The sequence below is a fragment of the Notothenia rossii genome (assembly GCF_949606895.1).
Source record: "Notothenia rossii genome assembly, chromosome: 7".
Lineage (NCBI taxonomy): Eukaryota > Metazoa > Chordata > Actinopteri > Perciformes > Nototheniidae > Notothenia > Notothenia rossii.
Genome location: NC_136905.1, coordinates 17,323,548 through 17,346,471, shown reverse-complemented (window position 1 = coordinate 17,346,471; position 22,924 = coordinate 17,323,548). Strand labels below are relative to the sequence as shown.

At 43.6% G+C, this 22,924-nt stretch overlaps 1 protein-coding gene across 11 annotated transcripts in view; it reads left to right on the top strand.

Annotated features, from left to right (window-relative positions):
- Positions 1 to 22,924, top strand: part of myh14 (myosin, heavy chain 14, non-muscle) — a 34,886-nt gene that overhangs the window by 8,038 nt on the left and 3,924 nt on the right. The window contains exons 4-45 of one of the 11 annotated variants that reach the window (XM_079640481.1): positions 1,157 to 1,313; positions 2,328 to 2,355; positions 3,879 to 3,993; positions 4,492 to 4,539; positions 4,801 to 4,812; positions 6,077 to 6,169; positions 6,312 to 6,375; positions 6,649 to 6,747; positions 6,918 to 7,061; positions 7,164 to 7,378; positions 7,471 to 7,623; positions 7,855 to 8,028; positions 8,319 to 8,492; positions 8,588 to 8,702; positions 9,098 to 9,166; positions 10,121 to 10,326; positions 10,438 to 10,559; positions 10,663 to 10,732; positions 10,814 to 10,974; positions 12,245 to 12,353; positions 12,806 to 12,937; positions 13,676 to 13,882; positions 13,967 to 14,104; positions 14,192 to 14,315; positions 14,576 to 14,747; positions 14,890 to 15,102; positions 15,218 to 15,362; positions 15,453 to 15,659; positions 16,483 to 16,587; positions 16,746 to 16,898; positions 17,029 to 17,277; positions 17,376 to 17,489; positions 17,580 to 17,678; positions 17,765 to 17,977; positions 18,075 to 18,236; positions 18,320 to 18,448; positions 19,050 to 19,138; positions 19,223 to 19,346; positions 19,894 to 20,102; positions 20,507 to 20,615; positions 21,381 to 21,553; positions 21,756 to 21,779. In XM_079640481.1, coding sequence (XP_079496607.1) covers positions 1,157 to 1,313; positions 2,328 to 2,355; positions 3,879 to 3,993; positions 4,492 to 4,539; positions 4,801 to 4,812; positions 6,077 to 6,169; positions 6,312 to 6,375; positions 6,649 to 6,747; positions 6,918 to 7,061; positions 7,164 to 7,378; positions 7,471 to 7,623; positions 7,855 to 8,028; positions 8,319 to 8,492; positions 8,588 to 8,702; positions 9,098 to 9,166; positions 10,121 to 10,326; positions 10,438 to 10,559; positions 10,663 to 10,732; positions 10,814 to 10,974; positions 12,245 to 12,353; positions 12,806 to 12,937; positions 13,676 to 13,882; positions 13,967 to 14,104; positions 14,192 to 14,315; positions 14,576 to 14,747; positions 14,890 to 15,102; positions 15,218 to 15,362; positions 15,453 to 15,659; positions 16,483 to 16,587; positions 16,746 to 16,898; positions 17,029 to 17,277; positions 17,376 to 17,489; positions 17,580 to 17,678; positions 17,765 to 17,977; positions 18,075 to 18,236; positions 18,320 to 18,448; positions 19,050 to 19,138; positions 19,223 to 19,346; positions 19,894 to 20,102; positions 20,507 to 20,615; positions 21,381 to 21,553; positions 21,756 to 21,779 — 5,618 coding nt within the window. Of the gene's footprint in view, positions 1 to 1,156; positions 1,314 to 2,327; positions 2,356 to 3,878; positions 3,994 to 4,491; positions 4,540 to 4,800; positions 4,813 to 5,467; positions 5,593 to 6,076; positions 6,170 to 6,311; positions 6,376 to 6,648; positions 6,748 to 6,917; positions 7,062 to 7,163; positions 7,379 to 7,470; positions 7,624 to 7,854; positions 8,029 to 8,318; positions 8,493 to 8,587; positions 8,703 to 9,097; positions 9,167 to 10,120; positions 10,327 to 10,437; positions 10,560 to 10,662; positions 10,733 to 10,813; positions 10,975 to 12,244; positions 12,354 to 12,805; positions 12,938 to 13,675; positions 13,883 to 13,966; positions 14,105 to 14,191; positions 14,316 to 14,575; positions 14,748 to 14,889; positions 15,103 to 15,217; positions 15,363 to 15,452; positions 15,660 to 16,482; positions 16,588 to 16,745; positions 16,899 to 17,028; positions 17,278 to 17,375; positions 17,490 to 17,579; positions 17,679 to 17,764; positions 17,978 to 18,074; positions 18,237 to 18,319; positions 18,449 to 19,049; positions 19,139 to 19,222; positions 19,347 to 19,893; positions 20,103 to 20,506; positions 20,616 to 21,380; positions 21,554 to 21,755; positions 21,790 to 22,924 lie in introns of those variants that run through there. The other 10 variants (XM_079640482.1, XM_079640487.1, XM_079640484.1 and 7 more) reach the window with 10 other exon arrangements.

Below are 22,924 nucleotides of genomic sequence, written 5' to 3'. Positions count from 1 at the left end.
TGTAAATACGTCAGCTTTGTAAGGAGCACTTGGTGGTCAACAGTGTCAAAAGCCTTCCTGAGATCGAGGAAGACAGCACCTACCTATGGGCTTGTGTCCAACATACATTTAACCTTTTTCACAAAGACACAGTTAGCTGTCTCCGTGGAGTGGTGAGCACGAAAACCAAACTGCATTGGGTGGAGTGGAGCGAAACCAGGGGTTTTAGGTTTGGCCATGAACCTTTTTTTGGTGAGTTTCCTGGACTCAAGGAGGAGATGTTCTAGCTGTTCATGTTTATTGCAGATGCTGCGGAAATGTAAATGTCCACTGAATAGTCCCTTGGGCTTGCACCGAGGATCCCACACTATTTTAGCTTGATTCACTATTTGAAACATTTTTGTGCAACGGTGTTTTTTAAATACAGGATTTCCAGGCTTTACCTCAGTGCCGTTGTTGACAGTGGGGGAGTCAAAGCTTGCTGGTGTTTTATGGATCTCTGCCATAGGCTGCTAGCCTTCTATAAGCAAAAAAGGCAGAGCTGAGTAGATGTTTAATATTAGTTTATTTTTTACAAGCAAAATTGTTCTCGGGATATTTAACGTTATTGCATAAGCTCCTCATATCATGCAGCACTCATTTACATGAGCCAACTGTCGTATAGAAGAACTGCTGACTACAGCCATCTTCACTGTAACCATGTGTGTGTGTATGTTATGATATGACGTGTCAGTGGTCAGTCTTTAAATGGCTGAACATTTTTAGCTTGAACGAAATTAGTTTAATTGACAGTTCCATGAATGTTCAGATGTTGAGGTGTTTACCGTATCACTATAAGTAATCTTGGACAATACTGCTCACCGGCATAATATATTGAATCATGTAAATGACAGATTTGCATTGATTGCTTAACGCTTGGTTTACTGCGGTGCTTTCTGCTGAAGCAATGTTTTAATAGGAGAATGCTACTCCTGCAGTTATCAAACAGGAGAGGCTAAACCACCCACCGTTATTGACCGTTTTCTTGAATCAAGCACGAACCATTTAACTCTAGTGACTGAGCATCTGCAGAGAGAGAGTTATCCAACAGACAAAACAATACTGATGCCGAAATAAAGCCATTCGTGGAGTTCACCATGAGAATATGTTAATCTCTCTGCTCTGTGTGTTTCTCCAGACATATTCAGGGCTCTTCTGTGTGGTGGTCAACCCTTACAAGAACCTGCCCATCTACACAGAGTCCATCGTGGACATGTACCGGGGCAAAAAACGCCACGAGATGCCCCCTCACATCTACGCCATATCAGAGGCCGCCTATCGCAGCATGCTACAAGGTATTGTACACTACCTACGAACTCTCACTCCTGACTACCTCTGACACTTAACCCAAACATTATGTTTCTGCTGAGCTGGGTTACAACGCAGCACAGAATCCACTCTGTGATCTTTGATCGCTAAGCTACACCATAAATGTAAAGGTGTGGTCGTGTGACTGTTATCAAACGTCTTTAAAAGTGAAAACTAGGCAAGACTGAATGTTGTAGCCAACAGAGACTTCTAGGCGTGGCGCAGTGAGGATTTTAACGAGAGGACGTGTATTTGTTGTGGTGATGGTAGTAGGCACATACTCCTGACAACAATGCTTGACAGACATGTTTCTGGGCCATTCCTGGCATGTTGAGCTCATGAGAGAGTGAATTCCCAGGAACCACCAAAAAGCAGTTAAGGATTGAGCAACGTCTCTGCCTCAGGATGTTTTACTAAGAGAACAGGACAGAGGAGGCTCTGTGTCTGCGTATGAGGGTAGCTTGAAGGTGTGTTTCCACACTGATCTAACCAGTAGGACCAGTATGAAATTATTCTAGACTGAACATGTGGGAATCTTAACTAATACGAGGTAGTGTTTGAACTATGTCCACCCATTTCCTAGCAGTGCTGTTTGGTTTGTCTGGTGACCTGCTTCTCTCTACGTGCTCATTAGTGACAGAGTGACTGACATGCCAGAGTCAGAGCATAGTCAGGGATATATGCACAGTAGCAGTGGGCTAGAGGGCTAATAGCACATATAATACAGTGCTAATTAAAACCTGTGGTGCGAGTAGGCATGGGACCATATGAAAATCATGTCACGTTTCTCCTGGCCAAGATATCCCACTTTTATTATAAACCCCTTTACTTTTCACTGTACACTGTGTTATGTCAACATGCATAGTCTTTCAAATAAGCAGAGTCGGGATCCTTGAGGCTGTTTAATGTTAATTTCTTGTCAGCATTGTATTAAACCACATGTTTAACACTCATCTTTCTATATGTCACTCATTTGTCCTCCCATTGTTTTTCTCTCACAGACAGAGAAGATCAGGCAATCCTCTGCACGTGAGTAGCCTGCTGTAGGACGCCATAGTTTGAGTGTGACTGTGAAGCCTTTGTACTTTGCCGTCAGGAGAATCTTTGTGCGGGTCACAATGAGACTGTTGGAGTGTGTGTGTGTTTTAGTGTGTGCTCATTTGTTTGTATGGGTGCCTCCATGTGCACATATGCATTCAGTTGTTACAGATTCAGATTTTAAGTATTATAAGAATTATTTGTATTCAAATTTTGATCAGATCTAGGACAGCATATTGTCATAAGTGGGAGGTGGCGCCTATTATCCCAATCACATCTCTAAGACACTCTTCAACCTGCAAACTGAAGAAAGATAGTTCTCTGAAAAAATAATTTTAAAGAAAAACTCCTAAATTTGTGACTTTATAATCTCAGAAAATAAGTTTTAGAAGAATAGAATAGAATTGGGAGGGATGATACCCTCTGTAATGGTCACACATGCACAGCACACACAGTGAAATTTGGCCTCTGCATTTAACCCATCCTAGTACCAGGAGTCTAGTACTAGGAGCAGTGGGCAGCTATTGTACAGCACCCGGGGAGCAATGGGAGTGAGGGGGGAAGGGGGGTGTCCGGTGCCTTGCTCAAGGGCACCACAGCAGGGCAGGAGGTGAACTGGGACCTCTCCAAGTAGCAGTCTACACTCCATATTCTAGTTCTGGTCTGGGACTTGAACCGGCAACCCTACAGCTCCCAGTCCAAGCCCCTACTGACTGAGCCACTGCCGGACATTGGATGTTAATATCTAAAATGTGTGTTTTTCTGTCATTATAATACAGATGATTAAGGGACTGCCTCTTTAATTCGTCTCTGACACAAAAATAATACATCTAAAGTTCGACCTTAAGTACTTTTTGGCCTTCTTATCCGTGTATCATTTGTTGCAGATATTCATAGTTAATGTGGCATAAGACTCTTTTAAATGCATAATTACATATACAGGACATATCAATGTGCACACTGATCTTTGGTAGGGGCCGTTCTCAAACAGGAATTCAAAGAATCAGGACAGAAAATAAAAGATGTCTTGCCTGTAATGTGAATGCCTCCTCCTGTCTGTTTGTGCCCATGCTTTGTCTACCTACTCTCAATCCATCTCCCTGTCATCATGTCTTCCTGCCAGACTCTTCCTGTCATTGTCAAGGATCCCACTTCCATCTTAAATCAGTGTATTTGGGACGAGGCGTCTGCTCGGCTCCTTTTAGATCTTTTACAGCTGCTATTTTTACCCCATGCTCCTTCGTTCTTCTCCAAAAGCAACAATACTGACGCTGCCTGTATCCTCCACACCTGCTTTCTGTTTAGACCTGTGGCTTTGAATGCACTGCATGGGCCCTATAGTTATTGGTGTGATGAATGAGAGTTATGCCATTTGTTCCTGTGTGTTCTCTGTCTTTAAAATGCATATACCATTCATAATAGAGACCATATGTGTTTCGATGGGATATTGTGTAAAGAGAATGTGTTTTATTCTGTGTGTTACTAACTTGGTTGTGTGTGTGTTTATGTTCCAGAGGCGAGTCTGGAGCTGGGAAAACAGAGAACACTAAGAAAGTCATCCAGTACATGGCTCACGTTGCTTCTTCCCATAAGGGAGGCACTCTGGGAAGAAACAAGGAAGCTTTACAGGTAAGTCCCAGCAGAGACACCACAGAAGTCTGACTGAAAGAAGAGCAGCTGAAGAATCAACATACACAGGGAAGAGCGGCCTTTCAGAAACATTAAAGAGGGATAACAGGAAAAATAGAGAGTGTGATAAAGGAGCTTTAAGGGGGTAAAGAAATAGGGTTCAGGCTGTAGGAAAGGAATAACAAAAGCACATTTCCCCAAATGTTACTCCTCGTAATCCAACTCGCCTTGTTTCAGTGCTTTCAGTGGCTGATGATTTATTTCAAAGTTCCCTTGAACATCAATCCCTTTCCTCTTATTCCTTCACACTAACGTATTCTTATGATCATAAGACACTGTGGGTTTTCCTGGGGGTGCAGTTATCTTACCTCACATGCCTCTATCAATCAGTCCTGATTTCTTCATTTTCTCAGCAACTTTCCTTACCCTTCTTCCTGCACTTGTTTCCCCTCATTCTCCTCTCTCTGCACTGCGGCTCTCTCTTTCCTGCATGTTCAGATGGACGGCTCTCGGTCTTTAACAAGAGGCTGTACTTTGGTGAACAGGGTGAGTTAACTCTTTCCTGCTGTCCTGTGCTTTGGTCCCATCCTGTTTCCTGCTTAATGAACTGGCTAACAGAGTAAACCTTTAACTGTCAGCACTGATGTGGTTCCTAATAACAGTTGAGCCTTGTACACTTTATTTGATGATGTGTGTTTGTAACCCCATTAACTGTTGTGGTTGTTATTGTTGTCTTATTTGTCTTTTTTTTGTTTATCCCATCCAACCATTCTCCTCCCTCCTAAAACCTAATATCCCCCTCGTCAGAGCATGCAATATGTGAGTATGAGAGTATTTAGAGACATTGGGGGTGACGCATTGTAGAAATGTCTATGTAGAAAATGATTCTCTTGATACATGACGAGAATCATGTCTTCTGTGCTTAGCGCTGAATGAGCCCTGGCTTCTTGGATGTGTAGTTTTGGCAACAAAAACAATTCTTAGCGCGCTGATGTTTGGCTTCACATTTACAGTGACTTGTAAATGTCACAGGTTTTTATGTTGCTTTAAAATGTAAGACAATTCTGATGTAAATTACATCAACTGAACAGTGTGTGTGTGTGTAATCTGAATGAGTGCAGATTCAGGTGTGTGTGTGTGTGTGTGTGTGTGTGTGTGTGTGTGTGTGTGTGTGTGTGTGTGTGTGTGTGTGTGTGTGTGTGTGTGTGTGTGTGTGTGTGTGTGTGTGTGTGTGTGTGTGTGTGTGTGTGTGTGTGTGTGTGTGTGTGTGTGTGTGTGTGTGTGTGTGTGTGTGTGTGTGTGTGTGTGTGTGTGTGTGTGTGTGTGTGTGTGTGTGTGTGTGTGTAGCAAGTCAACAGGTTTACAGATTTAAATATGTGGTTTTGTTCACATATGCACAATCAAATGTGCTGAACTCCTGCTGTGTGTGCGTGTGTGTGTGTGCGTGTGTGTGTGTGCGTGCGGAGGTATGTGCCTTTGGTGTTGGATTGTCTGCATTTCTATACATCCAGTAGCTACAGTAGCTCCCCATCACTGGCTGCTGCAGCTGCTGCTGATGCTGCATCAACAGCTGCTGCATTGGCAATGCGACAACATAAAGTAATGCATTGCAGCTAGAACCAGCCAATATGTAGCTTGTTTATGATAGCATCTAAATCTGCGGCTTCCCTCGGCCCGTGTTTTTCTGCAACAGTGGTTCTCAACCGACTCTTGATAGATTGCCTTTTAATAATGTAGGCAATCACATTTTAATGAATTCAATATGAAACATGATGGATGCCCTTATTGATCGCTAAACTGACGAAGGCCTATTATCTTTATTGATGTTGAGAATCATTCGTTCCCGGGTCTGGGGATGGTGTGTTTGCAGATGCTTTTCTGGGCCCTTAATTGCACCATTTTCTGCCACTGCTCTTTCTGTGACATGCTTGTTGTTGTTTTACATTACATCAGTAGTAACTTTAGGATGAGCATGGTTCTATGGTGCATGTTAGTTGATGGATGGGCCCTATGGAATTATTTTGAGAAGGCTGTTGTCTTTGTTGTGCTGTGAATCTGATCTGACGTTCTCTGTGTGTCTCAGGGCGAGCTGGAGAGACAGCTGCTGCAGGCCAACCCCATCCTGGAGGCCTTCGGCAACGCAAAGACTGTCAAGAACGACAACTCCTCTAGATTTGTAAGAGCAAACAAGATACATTGCACAACTAGATAGATGTTTATATTTATATATTTATATTACCTCCCTTCATTACTGTCCGTTTGATGATTTACTGTACAATTGAAATGAAACATAAAACCTCTCTTTCTTTGTTTTTCAGGGTAAATTCATCCGCATTAATTTTGATGTGGCGGGGTACATTGTTGGTGCCAACATCGAAACCTGTATCCTTTTTCATACTATCAAAGTCTTTGAAAGATTGATTTCCTCTTGCTGTCTAAGTTAGCTGATATATGCAGAGTTTTTAGGCGAAAAGGCTTCCGACCCAAGGTGCTTTCTGAAACTTATGGAAGTACTAGATCATAGATTGTTTTAATATCACGTATACATTAATATTACATAGGCTATATTCAGATTTTAAAAGCTAAACGTGGAAAAGGACAGAAGGAAAATGTATCTAGTTTCAGCTGTATATTTCCATGACCATATAAATCCAGACCTCCTGGAAAAGTCCCGGGCCACCCGTCAGGCCAAAGACGAGAGGACGTTCCACATCTTTTACCAGCTTCTGTGTGGAACTTCTGAAGAGACAAAAAGTGAGCCAAATGACAATAGTTGCAAACATGTGAAGACACAGTAAATTGCTGCTATACTATAAAACATACTGTATGTGTTTCTGCAGAAAATGTATCTTTGTCCTGTATTTATTCATGTTGTTCGCGCTTAAATCAATCACTCTGTTTAACCCTTATTTTCCCTTACATAGCGGACCTGCTTTTAGGAACTGCTGATCAGTACCGCTTTCTCAGCGGAGGCTCCATCCCTGTCGCTGGTCAGAGCGATGCAGACAACTTCACCCAGACCATGGACTCCATGGTTATAATGGGCTTCACCCCAGAGGAGTCGCTATGTAAGAGAGTAGGCGATGGAGAGGAGAGAAAGTTGTTTGCTTTTTGCACATTTGATCCCTGCTATTAATCACCTCCCCCCTCCCTGTCTCACCTCTCCTCAGCCATGCTGAAGGTGATCTCCTCTGTGCTCCAGTTGGGGAACATTTCCTTCATGAAGGAGAAGCACCACGATCAGGCTTCGATGCCTGATAACACAGCCGCTCAGAAACTGTGCCATCTGCTGGGCATCAACGTGCTGGAGTTCACCCGGGCCATCCTCACTCCCAGAATCAAAGTGGGTCGAGAGTATGTGCAGAAGGCCCAGACCAAAGAACAGGTACGATTTGTGTGCATATGTGTTTTTGCTCTTACAGATAAACATGTTTTTGTCTATGAAGTGTATCTGACAGAGTACCCTTCCTCATCTAGGCTGACTTTGCTGTGGAGGCCTTAGCGAAGGCTTCATATGAGCGTCTGTTCAGATGGCTGGTCCACAGGATCAACAGAGCTCTGGACCGCAGGCAGAGGCAGGGAGCCTCCTTCATAGGCATCCTGGACATCGCTGGGTTTGAGATCTTCCAGGTTTGTACATATAATGATTGTTAGTTTGATGTAAATTATTAAAAAAAACATCATGAAGTATGATCAATTGTTCTGATATATTTGTTATAAGGCCTGTTTTCTTTGTATTTCAAAATGTTTTAAGGACCTGTTACAATGAGTACCAGATCGCGGATAGCATTAGAAGCATGTAGATGTGTGGATCGTCAGTGTATTGTCAAACGTTGTCTAACAAGCGTTTTTCCTCTGCAGCTGAACTCCTTTGAGCAGCTATGCATCAACTACACCAACGAGAAGCTGCAGCAGCTCTTTAACCACACCATGTTCATCCTGGAGCAGGAGGAGTACCAGCGGGAGGGCATCGAGTGGAACTTCATCGACTTCGGCCTTGACTTACAGCCGTGCATTGACCTCATCGAGAAACCAGTGAATACATATATTAATACTTTACCATTTGAATGGCAGATGCTAAGGGTCTATAATGGTCATATAGGTTATGTGCATTGTTTGGTGAGTGTGGGAAGTTCCAGATTGAACCTGTGGGACATAGAACCTGTTCACTTCACCACAGTCAACCACACCCATGGATGAAGAAGGCAAAGTGGATTAAAGGACATGAATAGAAACACAAACGTAGTGGGCACACGCTCTGCTTTGAGGCATTGTTATTTCAACTATAAAGTCCAGCTTTCACTCACAATAAATGTCTCTGTTAGGCCCACCCGCCTGGTGTGCTGGCGCTGCTGGATGAAGAGTGCTGGTTTCCCCGGGCAACCGACCGCTCATTTGTGGAGAAGGTGTCCGCTGAGCAAGGCACCCATCCGAAATTCTTCAAACCAAAGCAACCACGCGGGGAAGCAGACTTCTCCATCATTCACTATGCTGGCAAGGTATCCCATCATTTCTTAACATCTTTCCGTATTCCCGTATTTACCATTTAAAGGAATGCACTGAAACGTCCCCTGCCCTCCGTAATGTCTCTCAGGTGGACTACAAGGCACATGATTGGTTAGTGAAAAACATGGATCCCCTGAACGACAACGTGGCCTCTCTTCTCCACCAGTCGTCTGATCACTTTGTCTCAGAGCTTTGGAAGGAGGGTGAGACTGGTTCACGTTTATTCATAATCATGTACAGTAAACCTATCATCTGTAGACTTCATGTAAACATTTAAAAAAGTGTACTTTTAACAACAATATAATACATTTCTGTTTTCTTTATTTTATGCTTGTCAAGTATTAACAATGTCTTTTTTGGTGCAAAATGTTCTAACTTTACGGTATTTCTTTCTCTTCTCTTTCTCTATCCTGTAACTCTTCCATCTATCTGCTGGCTCTCACTCTCTGCTCCTCTCTCTGTTATTCCTCCTTCTTGTTTTCTCCTTTGTTCACTTCCCTGGTCTTTTTTCCTTCTGTCCCCTTTCCACTCATTCGGTGCTTGCCTTGACTCCTTGTTTCCTTTCCTATTCTGCTTTCCTTCCTTCTTCCTGCATCAGATATTCAAACTCTTCCTCGTGTATACTTCTTTGATTCCTTTGCCACAATCCAGGCTAATGGCTCCGACAGTAGGTTTTTCTCCTCCTCTGTGTCACACTCACATTCCTCACTCTGCTAACATGGCTCCTATGTTTAACTGTCTGTCCCCTGTTAGATTGCAGTTTGTGTTTAGTTGTGCTGTGGTGTCACGAGCTGTTACATGTAGTTAATTATTGTTTTGTCTTGTCACTGTGCTGTCTGCTCAGTTCTCTCTTTGCTCTTCACCAAGTTTTGCTTTTAGTGACAGTGCTGTGTTTGTGTGATCTAGTTGTTTCCATGTATAGAGTAGAAGTAATGAATCTAGGCTGTGTAGAAATGTCCAGGTAAAGGTAGCAGCATGCTCACGGTTAGTCACAAAAATCCCACTCAGGATCACATAAGAGTTGTGCTGCAAAATGCGTCCACAAACATCTGCCACTGGAGCGGTTTTATGAAAACCAACCAGGCGGCAATGTGATCCTGATTGAGCTCTGGAGATGCAACATATTGGTATACAATACTACCATTTAAAGAGATTGAAAAGCCACCTCAGTATTGGTCTAATCCTTTTTATATTGTAAATATTTGGCTAATTGTGGAATTGCCTACATTTTTCTTAAAGTAAATTGCTAAACAAACCTGTCAACTAAGGATCGACTGAATCATGACACACATTTGCGGTCATGCCTGTCGAGACATGTTAAAACAAACAGGGGAACCTAAAAAATGTGTCATGCCCCGTGTTAAGACTGTGTATGTCACTGGCCAATATGGGCGAGCAAATACAAACTGCTGTCATTGAATTTAACACAATGTTGTTGCATCTCTAATGAACTCCTCTACCATCTGATATCATCTGTGCAGAGACTTGATAGCAGATGTGTAAGTACTAGTTGATAGCCATTACGGTAGTGTGGAATTAACACAGACATCATCATGCCAAATCTGGCAAACACTCTTTTTTACTCCACTAAACTGAGGCCCCGCTCTATGTTTGCGTCCAGTGGACAGGATCGTGAGTGTGGACCAGGTGTCGACAGGCGACAGCAGCGGGCCGGTCTCGTTCGGAGGGTCGGGCCTGAAGACGAAGAAGGGGATGTTCAGGACCGTTGGTCAGCTGTACAAAGAGTCTCTCACAAAGCTGATGGCCACACTGAGGAACACCAACCCCAACTTCCTCCGCTGCATCATCCCCAACCACGAGAAGAAGGTAAGGAAAAGGATAGGCACAGATTTAAACTAAAACAGACAAATAGCAGGTAGAAAAAATAAGAAATGTTTGATTTAAAATGTACATTCTTGTACCTTTAATTGTGGTCAGGCTGGTAAACTGGCCCCTAACCTGGTTTTGGACCAACTGAGGTGTAATGGAGTTCTGGAAGGGATCCGTATCTGCAGACAAGGCTTCCCTAACCGCATCCCATTCCAGGAGTTCAGACAGAGGTGTGTGTGATTGTATGTGAGCCCTTCCTATGGCTCCTTTTTACCTCAGACTTATTTCCTTCACTCAAACACTCATATTTACAAAACCACATTTGTCTTCCAGATATGAGATCCTAACTCCTAATGCTATTCCTCGCACCTTCATGGATGGCAAACAGGCATCAGAGCTCATGGTGAGTCATTGTTCTGGAGCTATGTGAATACAACTCACTATATAAATGTTGGAAAACTCAAACCACTGTTTCCTCGTTCAGATCAAAGCGTTGGAGCTGGATCTCAACCTGTTCAGGGTCGGTCAGAGTAAAGTCTTCTTCAGAGCTGGAGTCCTGGCTCATCTGGAGGAAGAGAGAGACCTGAAGGTCACAGACACCATCATTCGCTTCCAGAGCGCCTCCAGAGGCTACCTCGCTCGCAAGTAAGAGCATTATCTCATTTCAAACATCAGCAAAGAGAGAGAGGCTAAAATGTTGTTCCTGTTGGAGCAGAAAGTTTACACATCTTCCGGCGCAGACTGAAAACTCATCTCTTTCGACTCCACTTCGAGCAATAAAATGACTAACAAAGCACTTATATACTAATAAAGGACTGGCTTATCTAAAGCACTTGAAATGTTTTGGCTCTATGAAACCTGATGTACTTATATGATTCTGTCTTCTTCAAGTTTGTATCTTCTTGGTCGAATGCACTTATTGTAAGTTGTTCTGGATAAAGCGTCAGCTAAATGTAATGTTGGTGTAACACATTGATTGCCTTTGTTTATTTATTATCAGCTAGTCAGTTCCTTACCGAATCAATCTTAATGGATAGTGGTAGACAAACATCTACTGTAGCACACAAGGGATTTCTCTCTAAGGAGAACTCGCTGCTAATCTGGAGGCCGTTTTGTATTTCCCTCTTAAAGGAGCATTAATATTTAATCCTTTGTCAGCCCATATCAGTGACTCAGTCTTTTAAACAACATTGACAGCTATTTGGCCTGTAAAATACATGAATATTAATGTTATATTTTACAATGGAGGCTAACCAATCAGAGGTCAGTTTATTTTTATAACACATTTAATGCACAAAGGAAGTTAAAGTATACAAGAAGTAATAAATAAGAGCTTTTACCTGAAATATGATATGTTCTGTTAGATAGCCACTACCTATATTCATTTCAGACATGTCACGATAAGCCCATATCGTTTTGTTAACTCATTCAGTTATTATTCATGTAAAATTCATTAAATGATGTCTGCCACCTTATATATTTTTTATATTTAAGGATTTACTGTTGTGCCACAATAACGTCACCTAATTTTATTGAATTATAATATCAATATCGTGGCTTTCCATTCAAATTAACATCGATCGATATGAGGCGTGTGGTGCAGTGGATTGTGTGTTGGTTTTCGGATCAGGGGGTCACAGGTTCAAACCCCACTGTCGTTGTGTCCCTGGGCAAGACACTTCACCCCAAATTGCTCCTGTGGGGATTGTCCACAGTATTGAGTATGTAAGTCGCTTTGGATAAAAGCGTCTAACAAGTCAAATGTAATGTAATACGACTGCGATTAAATATACTTCTGCCAGGGGATGCCACTCCTCAAAATCTCCTGCCACCCCATGAATATTTTTCTAGATCCGCCCCTGCGATAAGCCCATATCGTTTTGTTGACTCATTATATTGTTTTTTGACTTCTCAGAGCCTTCACGAAGAAGCAGCAGCAGATGAGCGCTCTGAAGGTGATGCAGAGGAACTGTGCCGCTTACCTCAAACTCAGGAACTGGCAGTGGTGGCGGCTATTCACCAAGGTACTGAGTGCACCACTACATTACAACACAGATGTAAAATAAACAACAAACGTAGCCAATGGCGATCTCTGGATCTGCTGTAAAGCTTCGGTTTACTTGTAGTCTCCTTTTGATTGAATTTATTTTCAGTTGTATTAGCCAATCAAACTAGCATTGTTTTTAAATGTTCTGCTGAAATGTGATCGCAAATATAAATAGAGATCCTTACTAATTGGTTCAGGAAGGAAAATATTTAGCATCCATGCTCACAATAGACACAAATATTTACTGAAGAAAACTCAACTGGATTGGGTCATTTAACTTTGCAATATGTTGTATGATCCCTACATTGACTTTAGATCCTTGGCAAAGGAACAAAAAATGTAGAAAGCCAGGGAATTAAATCATAAGGGATGCAGGAATTGGGACGTCCCTCACATTGACTTCTGACCCCGTTGTTCTGTGCCGACCAGGTGAAGCCCCTGCTGCAGGTGACCCGGCAGGATGAGGAGATCCAGGTCAGGGAGGCAGACCTCCAGAAGGCCAAGGATCACGTCACCCGAGTGGAGCAGGACTACACAGACCTGGACAAGAAACATGCTCAGGTAAACAAACCTCCATCTTGTTCTGCTGTCTACCCTACCATGAAAACCCCATCCTATCAATCAGTGGCCGTTTCTCAATCGCGAGGATGCTTGCTTGGTAGCACATGTCTTCCGAGTCACTTCCTTCAGAAGCTAGGCAAGAATCCTTCCTGGTATTCGGAAAACGAATAGTGGAACAGGCTAGCAAGTGTGCAGGTGTGTGTCATATGAGAGGCCCGTCTTACATTTTCCGCCACAGATTTGGGGAAATTGGTCCGTGCGCAAAGCATTGTGGGGATTTGAAGGACGCGAAGTCTACCCATGTGCAGCCTCAAAATTACCCCCAAACCAAGGATGCAGCCTCGGTGGAATTCCAAGTATGCTGGAGATTGGAACAGTCCTTCGGCGGCACTCGATGAAGTAGCATCCTTGAAATAATGGCTTGGAAGCCAGTATCCTGGAGATTGAGAAACGGCCAGTGCCTCGCTCATCTCCTCTTCCTCTTCCTGCTCTTCCTCCTCTCTTGTACAACGGTACAGAGGGTAACCGGTGTGCTTGATTTTATTCTATTTTAATCTACATTTTTATTTTTGTTTTTATTATGTTTCGGTGCTTTTATGACTTCTTAACAAGTGGCTTGTGTGTTCATTTATCATTGTACGATTCCTATGATGATGTTTTATTGTTTTGTCAAGCACTTTGTGACTTTGTCTGTGAGAAGCGCTTTATAAATACACTTTACTTACTTACACGTTCTAGCTGATCGAGGAGAAGTCTGTGCTGGCTGACCAGCTGCAGGCCGAGGCGGAGCTGTTTGCGGAGGCGGAGGAGATGAGGGCGCGGTTGGCCAGTCGGAAGCAGGAGCTCGAGGAGGTGCTGGGTGAGATGGAGACTCGATTGGAGGAAGAGGAGGAGAGAGGCACGCAGTTGACCAATGAGAAGAAGAAGATGCAGCAGAATGTTCAGGTAAGGAGATACAGTGAAAATAAGTGAATCTGAGATTTGAGCTTCCTTTCCCTGCGTGTTATTTAAATGGTATCCTCTTTTCAGGACCTGGAGGAGCAGTTAGAAGAGGAGGAAAGTGCACGACAGCGCCTCCTGCTGGAGAAGGTTACCTTGGAGACCAAAGTGAAGAGTCTTGAAACGGACATGATGACTACAGTGGAGCAGAGAGACCGACTCAGCAAGGTGGGCATCACAGTTAATCATCTTTTGTGTTTGTTTTGGGCATCATTTTGTACACATTTCAATGCAATGCTTTGTTTGACTAAACAGGAGAAGAAACAGTTTGAAGAGCGTCTGAGTGAGGTGACCGATCAGCTGACTGAGGAAGAGGAGAAAACTAAAAGTCTGAACAAACTTAAGAACAAACAGGAGGCCGTCATCGCTGACCTGGAGGGTAAATGTCCTAATGTCATCACACAGGCAACCTACATGTGTTTCTATGAATTCTTTTGAAAGACACTTTAAAATGTTGAAATAAAATACTATACCTTTATCATTTATATTCTAACATTGATATATTGACTTTCAATTATTATTGTGTCATCCAAACATATTATGCCTAGCCCAAGAAGGCTTACAAGTCATTATCATTTAGAAAATAAACCGAATACAAATAGTACAAACAAATAAACCATCATCTGCAACCGTGTGCAGAGCGCCTGAAGCGTGAGGAGCAGGGTCGCTTGGAGCAGGAGAAGTTTAAGAGGAGGATGGAGAGCGACTCGGTGGAAACCCAGGAGCAGCTCTCAGACCTGGGCATGCTGTCCGCCGAGCTGAGGGGCAGTCTGGCTCAGAAGGAGAAGGAGATCACCACCCTGCAGGGCCGGTGAGAGGACCAATCACGATAGACGCTGAAACACAAATAAAGCCCAATCAAAGCTCTGACACCCGACACCTTTTACTTAGCGTTTCTTTAGTTGTGCATGACCATAAGCGGAACAAAACAAATGTTTCTTTGTTTCTGTCAGGTTGGAGGAAGAAGGAGCTCGTCGTGCTGAAGCTCAGAGGTCGCTGAGAGAGGCCATGTCCCAGGTGTCTGAGCTGAAGGAGGAAGTGGAGAATGAGCGAGGGATGAGGGAGCGGGCGGAGAAACAGAGGAGAGATTTAGGGGAGGAGCTGGAGGCTTTGAGAACCGAGCTGGAGGACACACTGGACACCACAGCTGCCCAGCAAGAGCTCAGGTAAATGTGCACATACATCTAGGCTCTGATTGTTCCATTTTTGTATTTCTCTTGTCAGATCAGGACTAAAAAAGAAATCATAAAGGACATCTTTGACCCTATCCTATCTCCACAGGTCTCGTCGGGAGGCGGAGTTAAATGATCTCCAGCGGTGTGTGGAAGACGGGGCTCGCCGCCACGAGGGCCAGCTCTCAGAACTCAGAGTCAAACACAGCGGTGCCATAGACAACCTTCAGGAACAGCTGGACAACAGCAAGAGAGTAAGAAGAACAAAAACACCAACTCTGTCAAAGACTCATCCACGTTTAAACATGTCACTCATCAGGCGTGGTATCCATCTTGTCTTTCAGGCACGTCAGTCCTTTGAGAAGGCCAAGTCAGTGCTGGAGGAAGAGAGGCTGAATTTGAGCTCGGAACTTAAGAGCCTCCAAGCGAGCCGCACGGAGAGTGAGAGAGGTCGTAAGAGGGCCGAGGGTCAGCTGCAGGAGGTCGGCGCCCGCCTGGCTCAGGCCGACAGAGAGCGGGACGAGAAGGAAGAGAAAGTGCACAAGCTGCAGGTGCAAAGGGATACAACACACTGATATCAAGCCTTAGATGTACTTGTTCAGTTGTGAATTTGTTTGTGTGGCTAAATAGAGACGGAAGTCCCTTATTTCGGAAAAATTATGTATTGAAGTCAATGGGGAGAGAAAGGTTTCGATCCCGTTTGAATTGTGCCACGAATTACACATATGATGTTTGTCCATCTTAAAAAATCATTTCCATGTCAAAAAAGTCATAGTTTGTCGTAAAACTGTTGAAATATAAGACTATGAAAAATATGCAACAAAAGAAAGACTTCAAATCCCAGAGTCCCGGTCCTGCATGCTGGCTCTTACGGAACCGACTAACTCCCCTTGTGTGTATGCACATTTCGTAACATGCCTAGAGCAGTGATTTTCACCTCTTTTAATACGTTTCACCTCATTCTGAAAGAAAGAAGTGAAATGCACCAACGTGACAGCCGTCTTGGTGTGTGGTGCGAGACGGGAGATGTAGTTCATTGAGCGGTTTCACACAAAAAAAAGTGATACTTCACAATTTTACGACACATTCTTTTTTTTTTTTTGACTTGCAAAATTATCTTTTAAATTGACAAACATCATATGTGTAATTCGTGGCACAATTCAAACGGGATCGAAAGTTAATCTTTCTCTCTCCATTGACTTCAATACATTCCTTTTTCTGAAATAAGTTCCCATGGAGCTCCCACTGAAAGGGGAGGGACTTCGCCTCTCTATAGGTGTTGATTTGTATGTTTGGAAGTCAGATTGAATGTTCGCAGTAGAGGGATCTTCCTGTATTAGTTCAGTTAAACTTATCCACTCTGTCTTTTTTCAGTGTGAGCTTGAGACTCTCGGCGGCAGTGTGTCCTCGTCTGACACCAAATCCCTTCGGCTGGCCAAAGAGGTCAGCAGCCTGGAGAGCCAGCTGAATGATGCCAAGGTAACAAAGTGAAACACTCAGCAGAGGATTGGGCAGGGGTTTAATACGACTACAACCACAGACACTTGAGAGAAGATTTATAGTTTTTAGGAAAATGTACCACCGGTGCCCATCTTGAATGAAAAACATTTGACACTCAATATTTTCTTCTCTCTCAGGAACAACTGCAGGATGAAAGTCGTCAAAAGATGGCTCACAGCTCGAGGGTACGAGCGCTGGAGGAGGAAAAGAACGGACTGATGGAGAGACAGGAGGAAGAGGAAGAGAGAGCCAAAGAGTTAACCCGGCAGATTCAGACCCATGCCCAGCAGGTAAACCAGAGGAAACCTTGCATGTTTCAGTTTACCACATTTCATTTCTAACACCCCCTCATAATTCACAATATCCAAAAGTGTAGATTCAACGTCACTATTATGAGTTATTAACCCCTTTCCCTCTCAGCTGGCAGAGCTCCGTAAGCAGTCGGAGGAGGTGAACACGGCCGTGGAAGGCGGAGAGGAGACGCGCAGGAAACTCCAGAGAGAGCTGGACAGCGCCGTCGCAAAGGAGCTGCAGAAGGAGGAGGAGAAGGAGAGGGTGGAGCGGCAGAGGGAGCGACTGAGGGAGGAGATCGAGGACATGACCCTCGCCCTGCAGAGAGAGAGGCAGAACTGCACGGCCCTGGAGAAGAGGCAGAAGAAGTTTGACCAGGTCAGAGCCCCATCAGATTGTTTCCACGCACCGGCTGCAAAAGTCTTTCTGAGATATCTTCTCCTGACCTCTTCACTGTGTCTCTCTCTCCCCCTCAGTGTCTCGCCGAGGAGAAGGCGGTGAGCGCTCGGCTGGCAGAGGAAAAGGACCGAGCAGAAGCAGACAGCCGAGAGAAAGAGACCAGACACATGGCACTTTCCCGAGCCCTGCAGGTAGACCAACTGAGAGTAGACTGTACACCAATGGGTGTTATGTATCTGCCATTGTGATGACTCATTCTCTTCTTGATCTTCTGTGTGTAGGAGGCCCAGGAAGGAAAGGAAGAGCTAGAGAGGGCCAACAAGCAGCTCCGTCTGGAAATGGAACAGCTTGTTAACCAGCAGGACGACGTCGGCAAGAGTGTAAGAGTCCTTCTCGTTGGACTCCTTTGTTGTTTCTCTGTCTAAATCCTCAGCGAGTCACCGTCTCCTCTCTGCTCTCACATCAGGTCCATGAGCTGGAGCGCAGCCGCAGGAGCTTAGAAGCTGAAGCACAGAACCTGCGAATACAGACGCAGGAGCTGGAAGAGGAGCTGACGGAGGCGGAGAACTCCAGGCTGAGGCTGGAGGTCAACCTGCAGGCGCTCAAGGCCCAGTTTGAGAGGGAGATCGGCACCAACGAGGAGAAGGGAGAGGAGAAGAGGAGGGCACTGAGCAAACAGGTAGAGAGGAGGAGGGAGAGAGAAACAGCAACAACACATTTTGTCATATCTTCTTTCCAAATCACTCATCATGTTCTTGTCCTCTGTCCTTTGCCAGGTGAGGGAGCTGGAGATCCAGCTGGAGGAGGAGAAGAGTCAGAGGTCTGGGGCTGTGTTGTCCAAGAAGCAGCTGGAAGCAGAGCTGCAGGATGCGGAGGCCACGGTGGAGACCACCACCCGCGGAAAAGAGGACGCTATGAAGCAGCTACGGAGGCTGCAGGTAAACACATTTACGCACAAACGTTGACATTCTGAACTCGTTATGGCCTGAATTTAGGTATAAAATGTAACTTTTTTCCACAGGGTCAAATGAAGGAAGTTCTGCGCGAGCTCGATGAGAGCAAGTTGTCCCGGGAAGAGGTGATGGCTCAGTCCAAGGACAACGAAAAGAGGATCCAAACTCTGGAAGCAGAGGTCCTGCAGTTCACTGAGGTGCGTTTATCAGGCTTCCTACGGTCATTACAAACCTGGAAAAGTCATGGAAATTCAAAATGCAAATTCCAGGCCCTGGAAAAGTTATGGAAAATAATATTTTTCCCCAAAGTTTTGGAAAAGTCATGGAAATGTAACCAAAGTCGCATCAAATATAATTTATATTTTATCTAATCGCCGAAGTAGTAATACTATAACGATAATAAATACTGTATCGTATAGTAATGAAACGTAAAATGGAATTTAACTGACGAGGTATTTTGCTGGTGAGAGAGTTTTACAATCACGCCCTCTAGTCTCCAGTGGCTTTAGTCTGTAGGAGCTAGTAAGCCAACTATTTGATTTGTTTTAGACAGGCACAACATGTTTCATATGCAAACCTTATTTTCCAGCTTACCATGTTCAAATCAAAAAAATGTCAGTGGTCCCGCTGAGAAAGAGTAATTTTTTTGGTCATGGAAAATTAGGTAAAGGTCATTGAAAATCATTGGTGAAAAAGTGCTTGAACCCTGGTTTATATAACTGAAACCCAGAATAAATATAAAGATTGAATGTTTTTGAATTATTTGAAAACATCATTTGCATTTGTTTGTCTGTGTAGGAGCTCTCTGTATCAGACAGGCAGAAGAGACAGGCTCAGCAGGAGAGAGACGAGATGGCCGATGAGATGGTCAACAGCAGCTCTGGAAAGTCAGTATCCCTTCACTACAGATATCTTACATGAATCTGTGTATTGTCGGTTGGTATGTGAACTTATGTGGAATGTTTGTCCAGGAATTTGCTGTTTGAAGAGAAGCGGAGGTTAGATGCACGAGTCAGTCAGCTGGAGGAGGAGCTGGAGGAGGAGCAGAGTAACGCTGAGCTGATGTCAGAGAGACAGAGGAAGAATGCTCTCCAGGTACGCTGATATACCTGCACACACACACACACACACACACACACACACACACACACACACACACACACACACACACACACACACACACACACACACACACACACACACACACATCCACCACTATCTCTGTGAAACCATAACATGCATGTCAGTACACACACATCCTTATTGTGCTGCTGTGAGTAAAAACAAAACATGGAGAGGCAGCGTTTAGCTGTTATGCCCCGACAATCTGGAACAAACCAAAACATGCACGTCTGCAGAAACTCTTACTATTTTTAAATGGAGACTGAAAACATATCTCTTTGCAGCTGCTTTTAATTGAGCTGCTCGTATTCGCACTACAGTATGCCATTTAAAAAGGTATTGTATACCTGTTGTGTTTATTTTGTTATCTTTGCTTTTTAATGCCTGTTGTAAAGTGACTTATATAATGTTTGTTTTTACTGTATTTATTCCTAAAAAGTATTTTCATTTGTTTTGTAAAGCACTTTGAATTGTCGGGTGCTGAAAAGTGCTATATAAATAAACCTTGCTCGTGGTCCAGGTGGAGACTATGACGGTGCAGCTGCAGGGAGAGAGGACTCTGGCCCAGAAAGCAGAGGCGGCTCGGGAGCACCTGGAGAGGCAGAACAAGGAGCTGAAGAGCCGGCTGGGGGAGATGGAGGGAGCCGTGAGGGGGAAACACCGACTCGGCCAAGCCGCCCTGGAGGCCAAGATCGACTCCATGGAGGAGCAGCTGGAGCAGGAGAGACAGTGAGAGAAGCACACACGTGCCTTAGTACAGATAAAAGAGGAGACATTGGGAAGAAATACTCTTCTTTTCTTTTATGTTGTTTTCAAGAAGAAACTTAAACAAATCATTCAAATCAAATTATAATAATATTAATAATGATAAGGGGCCATTAGGGTAGTAGGGAAAGGTGGTCCATGTCCATTGCAACTCCCTGATGATTTTAGACAACTTACATTGAATTAAACACTTTGAATGACCAATCTCAGGGCCGGTCAGCTATGTACAATAGTTCTAACAAAAAATGTAAGCTTTCCCCCTCAACCAGCAGAATGACCCTTAGACATAATTAGATGGTAATGTTTTTCCACGATCTTGAATTGCTTTGTGCGACAGATATCCTATAATGAATTTTTCTTTTTCTCAGGGAACGAGCCATTGCCAACAAACTGGTGCGAAAGACAGAGAAGAAACTGAAGGAGGTGATGATGCAGTCGGAGGACGAGAGGAGACATGCAGACCAGTACAGAGAACAGGTAAGAAAACATTCTCCACAACAGAATAGCTGAGTCAGAGATGGGGTCAGAATCACAATACCTTTATTAGTCCCACGGAGGGGAAATGTGCGTAGTTACAGCAGGGAAAAGAGCCACAGACAGCTTAATGTTACATATGTTAAATATGTGACATGCATTTCAAAAAAAGTACTAAGTTATGATATAATAAAAAAATATATATAATAAAAAATAAAAAGTTACATAATTTTAAAAAATACACATCCTGTAACAGTTTTTAGGATTTAGCAGCCAGGTATATATTACAGAGCTATTAACGGCATGTATATATTGCACATAGTTTGTTGATATTTAGTAGCAAGGGGTGATATAGGGTCAGGTAGATGGGGTCAGATCAGGTCAAGTCGCTGTTGTAATTGCGACTCAGCGCACAAAGAGAGTGTTGAAAAATCATCCTAAAATGACTGATTTATCCAGCTTAGTTTAACATAATCCTAATCTCGCCCCGACATCTGTGTGTTCTTTGGGGGAAAAGAGTGTATTCCACTCCGAAAAACAAATCCATCATCCCCCACAGAGACAGAAAACATTGGTGATAATCTGCCAGGTTTAATCTGGCTCCTGATCCCCATCAGCCCTCCTGTTCCCAAAGTAATCTGTCTCTTTATATATCTGCTTGTTCCTCTCTCTCTTTCGCTCTGGTGTCTCACCTCTGCAATACGCTCCGTCCTTTTCCAACACTTCTCCTTAACCCTCCCCCTTTCCTCCTCCTCCTCCTCCTCCTAGGTGGATAAATCGATGGTCCGCCTGAAGCAGCTGAAGAGGCAGCTGGAGGAGGTGGAGGAGGACAACTCTCGCTCCAACGCCCAGAAGAGGAAGCTGCAGAGAGAGCTGGAGGAGCTCACAGACGCCAGTCAGAGCATGGCGCGAGAGATCACCACTCTACGCAGCCAGCTAAGGTATCCGTGTGTGTGTTTTGTGTGTGTGTATGACTGTGTTTTCTGTTTGTTTGACCATCATCATTTATGGTTGTTTTGTTTGTTTTTACCCCCCCCCCATTAACTCAATATGATTTGTTTTGTTGTGCTCTTTTGTTGCATCTGTTTGTGTCCATCTAACACTGACAAACTGTCCATCTGTGTCCGTCACAACATCACTCAGCCTTCCTGAATGGAGACCAGAGCAGTAGGTCCATGTGTGTGTCATATTTTTTTATTTGTGTGTTTCTTTGTCTGTGGTTAATGGGTGGAGGCGCACATGCACAGTTTATTTAGTGCGCGTTTTGGATGTTTTTTTATTGTTTACTTTTTGGCATATTCAAGCTTTAGTTGCTCAACAGATTCCATATAAGTGATTTTACAATAATAGTTGTTTATTAACTCTCACCCACCTTATGACTGACACAATCATCTTTTTCATTGATTTTGAACGACAACCATTAATTACTTAATTTTTAAGTAATGTCGAGAAACAATGCTACCAGATTTTGACTGTGGAAATATGTGATAGACAAGCTGAGCACAGGTGGAACTGTTGTTTAATGGAAGGATTTCATATATCCCTTTCAGTGTTTCCCACAGAATTTGATTCTATTTGTGGGGGCACCACACCGCACCCCCCCCCAACGTTCTTGTTGCTCTGTGTTGTGTTGCATTGTTAATGATTGAAACACACCGGAGTTGAGGATCTGTGGGGTGTATTCTCCCAAACATATAATTGACAATTTACAATTTAGGCATTTAGCATACGCCTTATTCCAAAGCAACTTAAAATGACCAATTACACGGACATTCTCCCTGGAGTAACCGAGGGCTAAGTGCCTTGCTCAAGGGCACACTAGTAGTGGTGGTCCAGGCAGGATTTGAACTCGCAACCTTCCTATCATCAGCCCACCTCACTATCCATTAGACCACCAAAAAGAAAAAAAAGAATAATAATAATACTTTTTTTTTTTTTTTATGAGATCCATTTGTGGCGGACGATATTTAATTGTGGCGGCCCGCCACAATTAAATCAATGTATGGGAAACACTGCCTTTCAAAAGAGAAAACACAATAATAGTATTTATAGGACAAACAGAACAGAGTAGCTCAAAAAGTCTCAAAATGGCTTTATATATCATCTAAAATGTGCTTTTCAAAATAAGGTGTTAGTTAGTAAGTGGACTAAATAATCGGTTTATTCTTTCCTTCAATTTAAAAGAGTTAATATGTCTTGGGTGATTTGCAGAGGCAAGTAGAGCACTACAGTTTATAATTTAAAAGAAAGCAAGGACAAGCTGTACACACTATGATAGTGTAGAATTCACATAGATAGACAAATACACACAT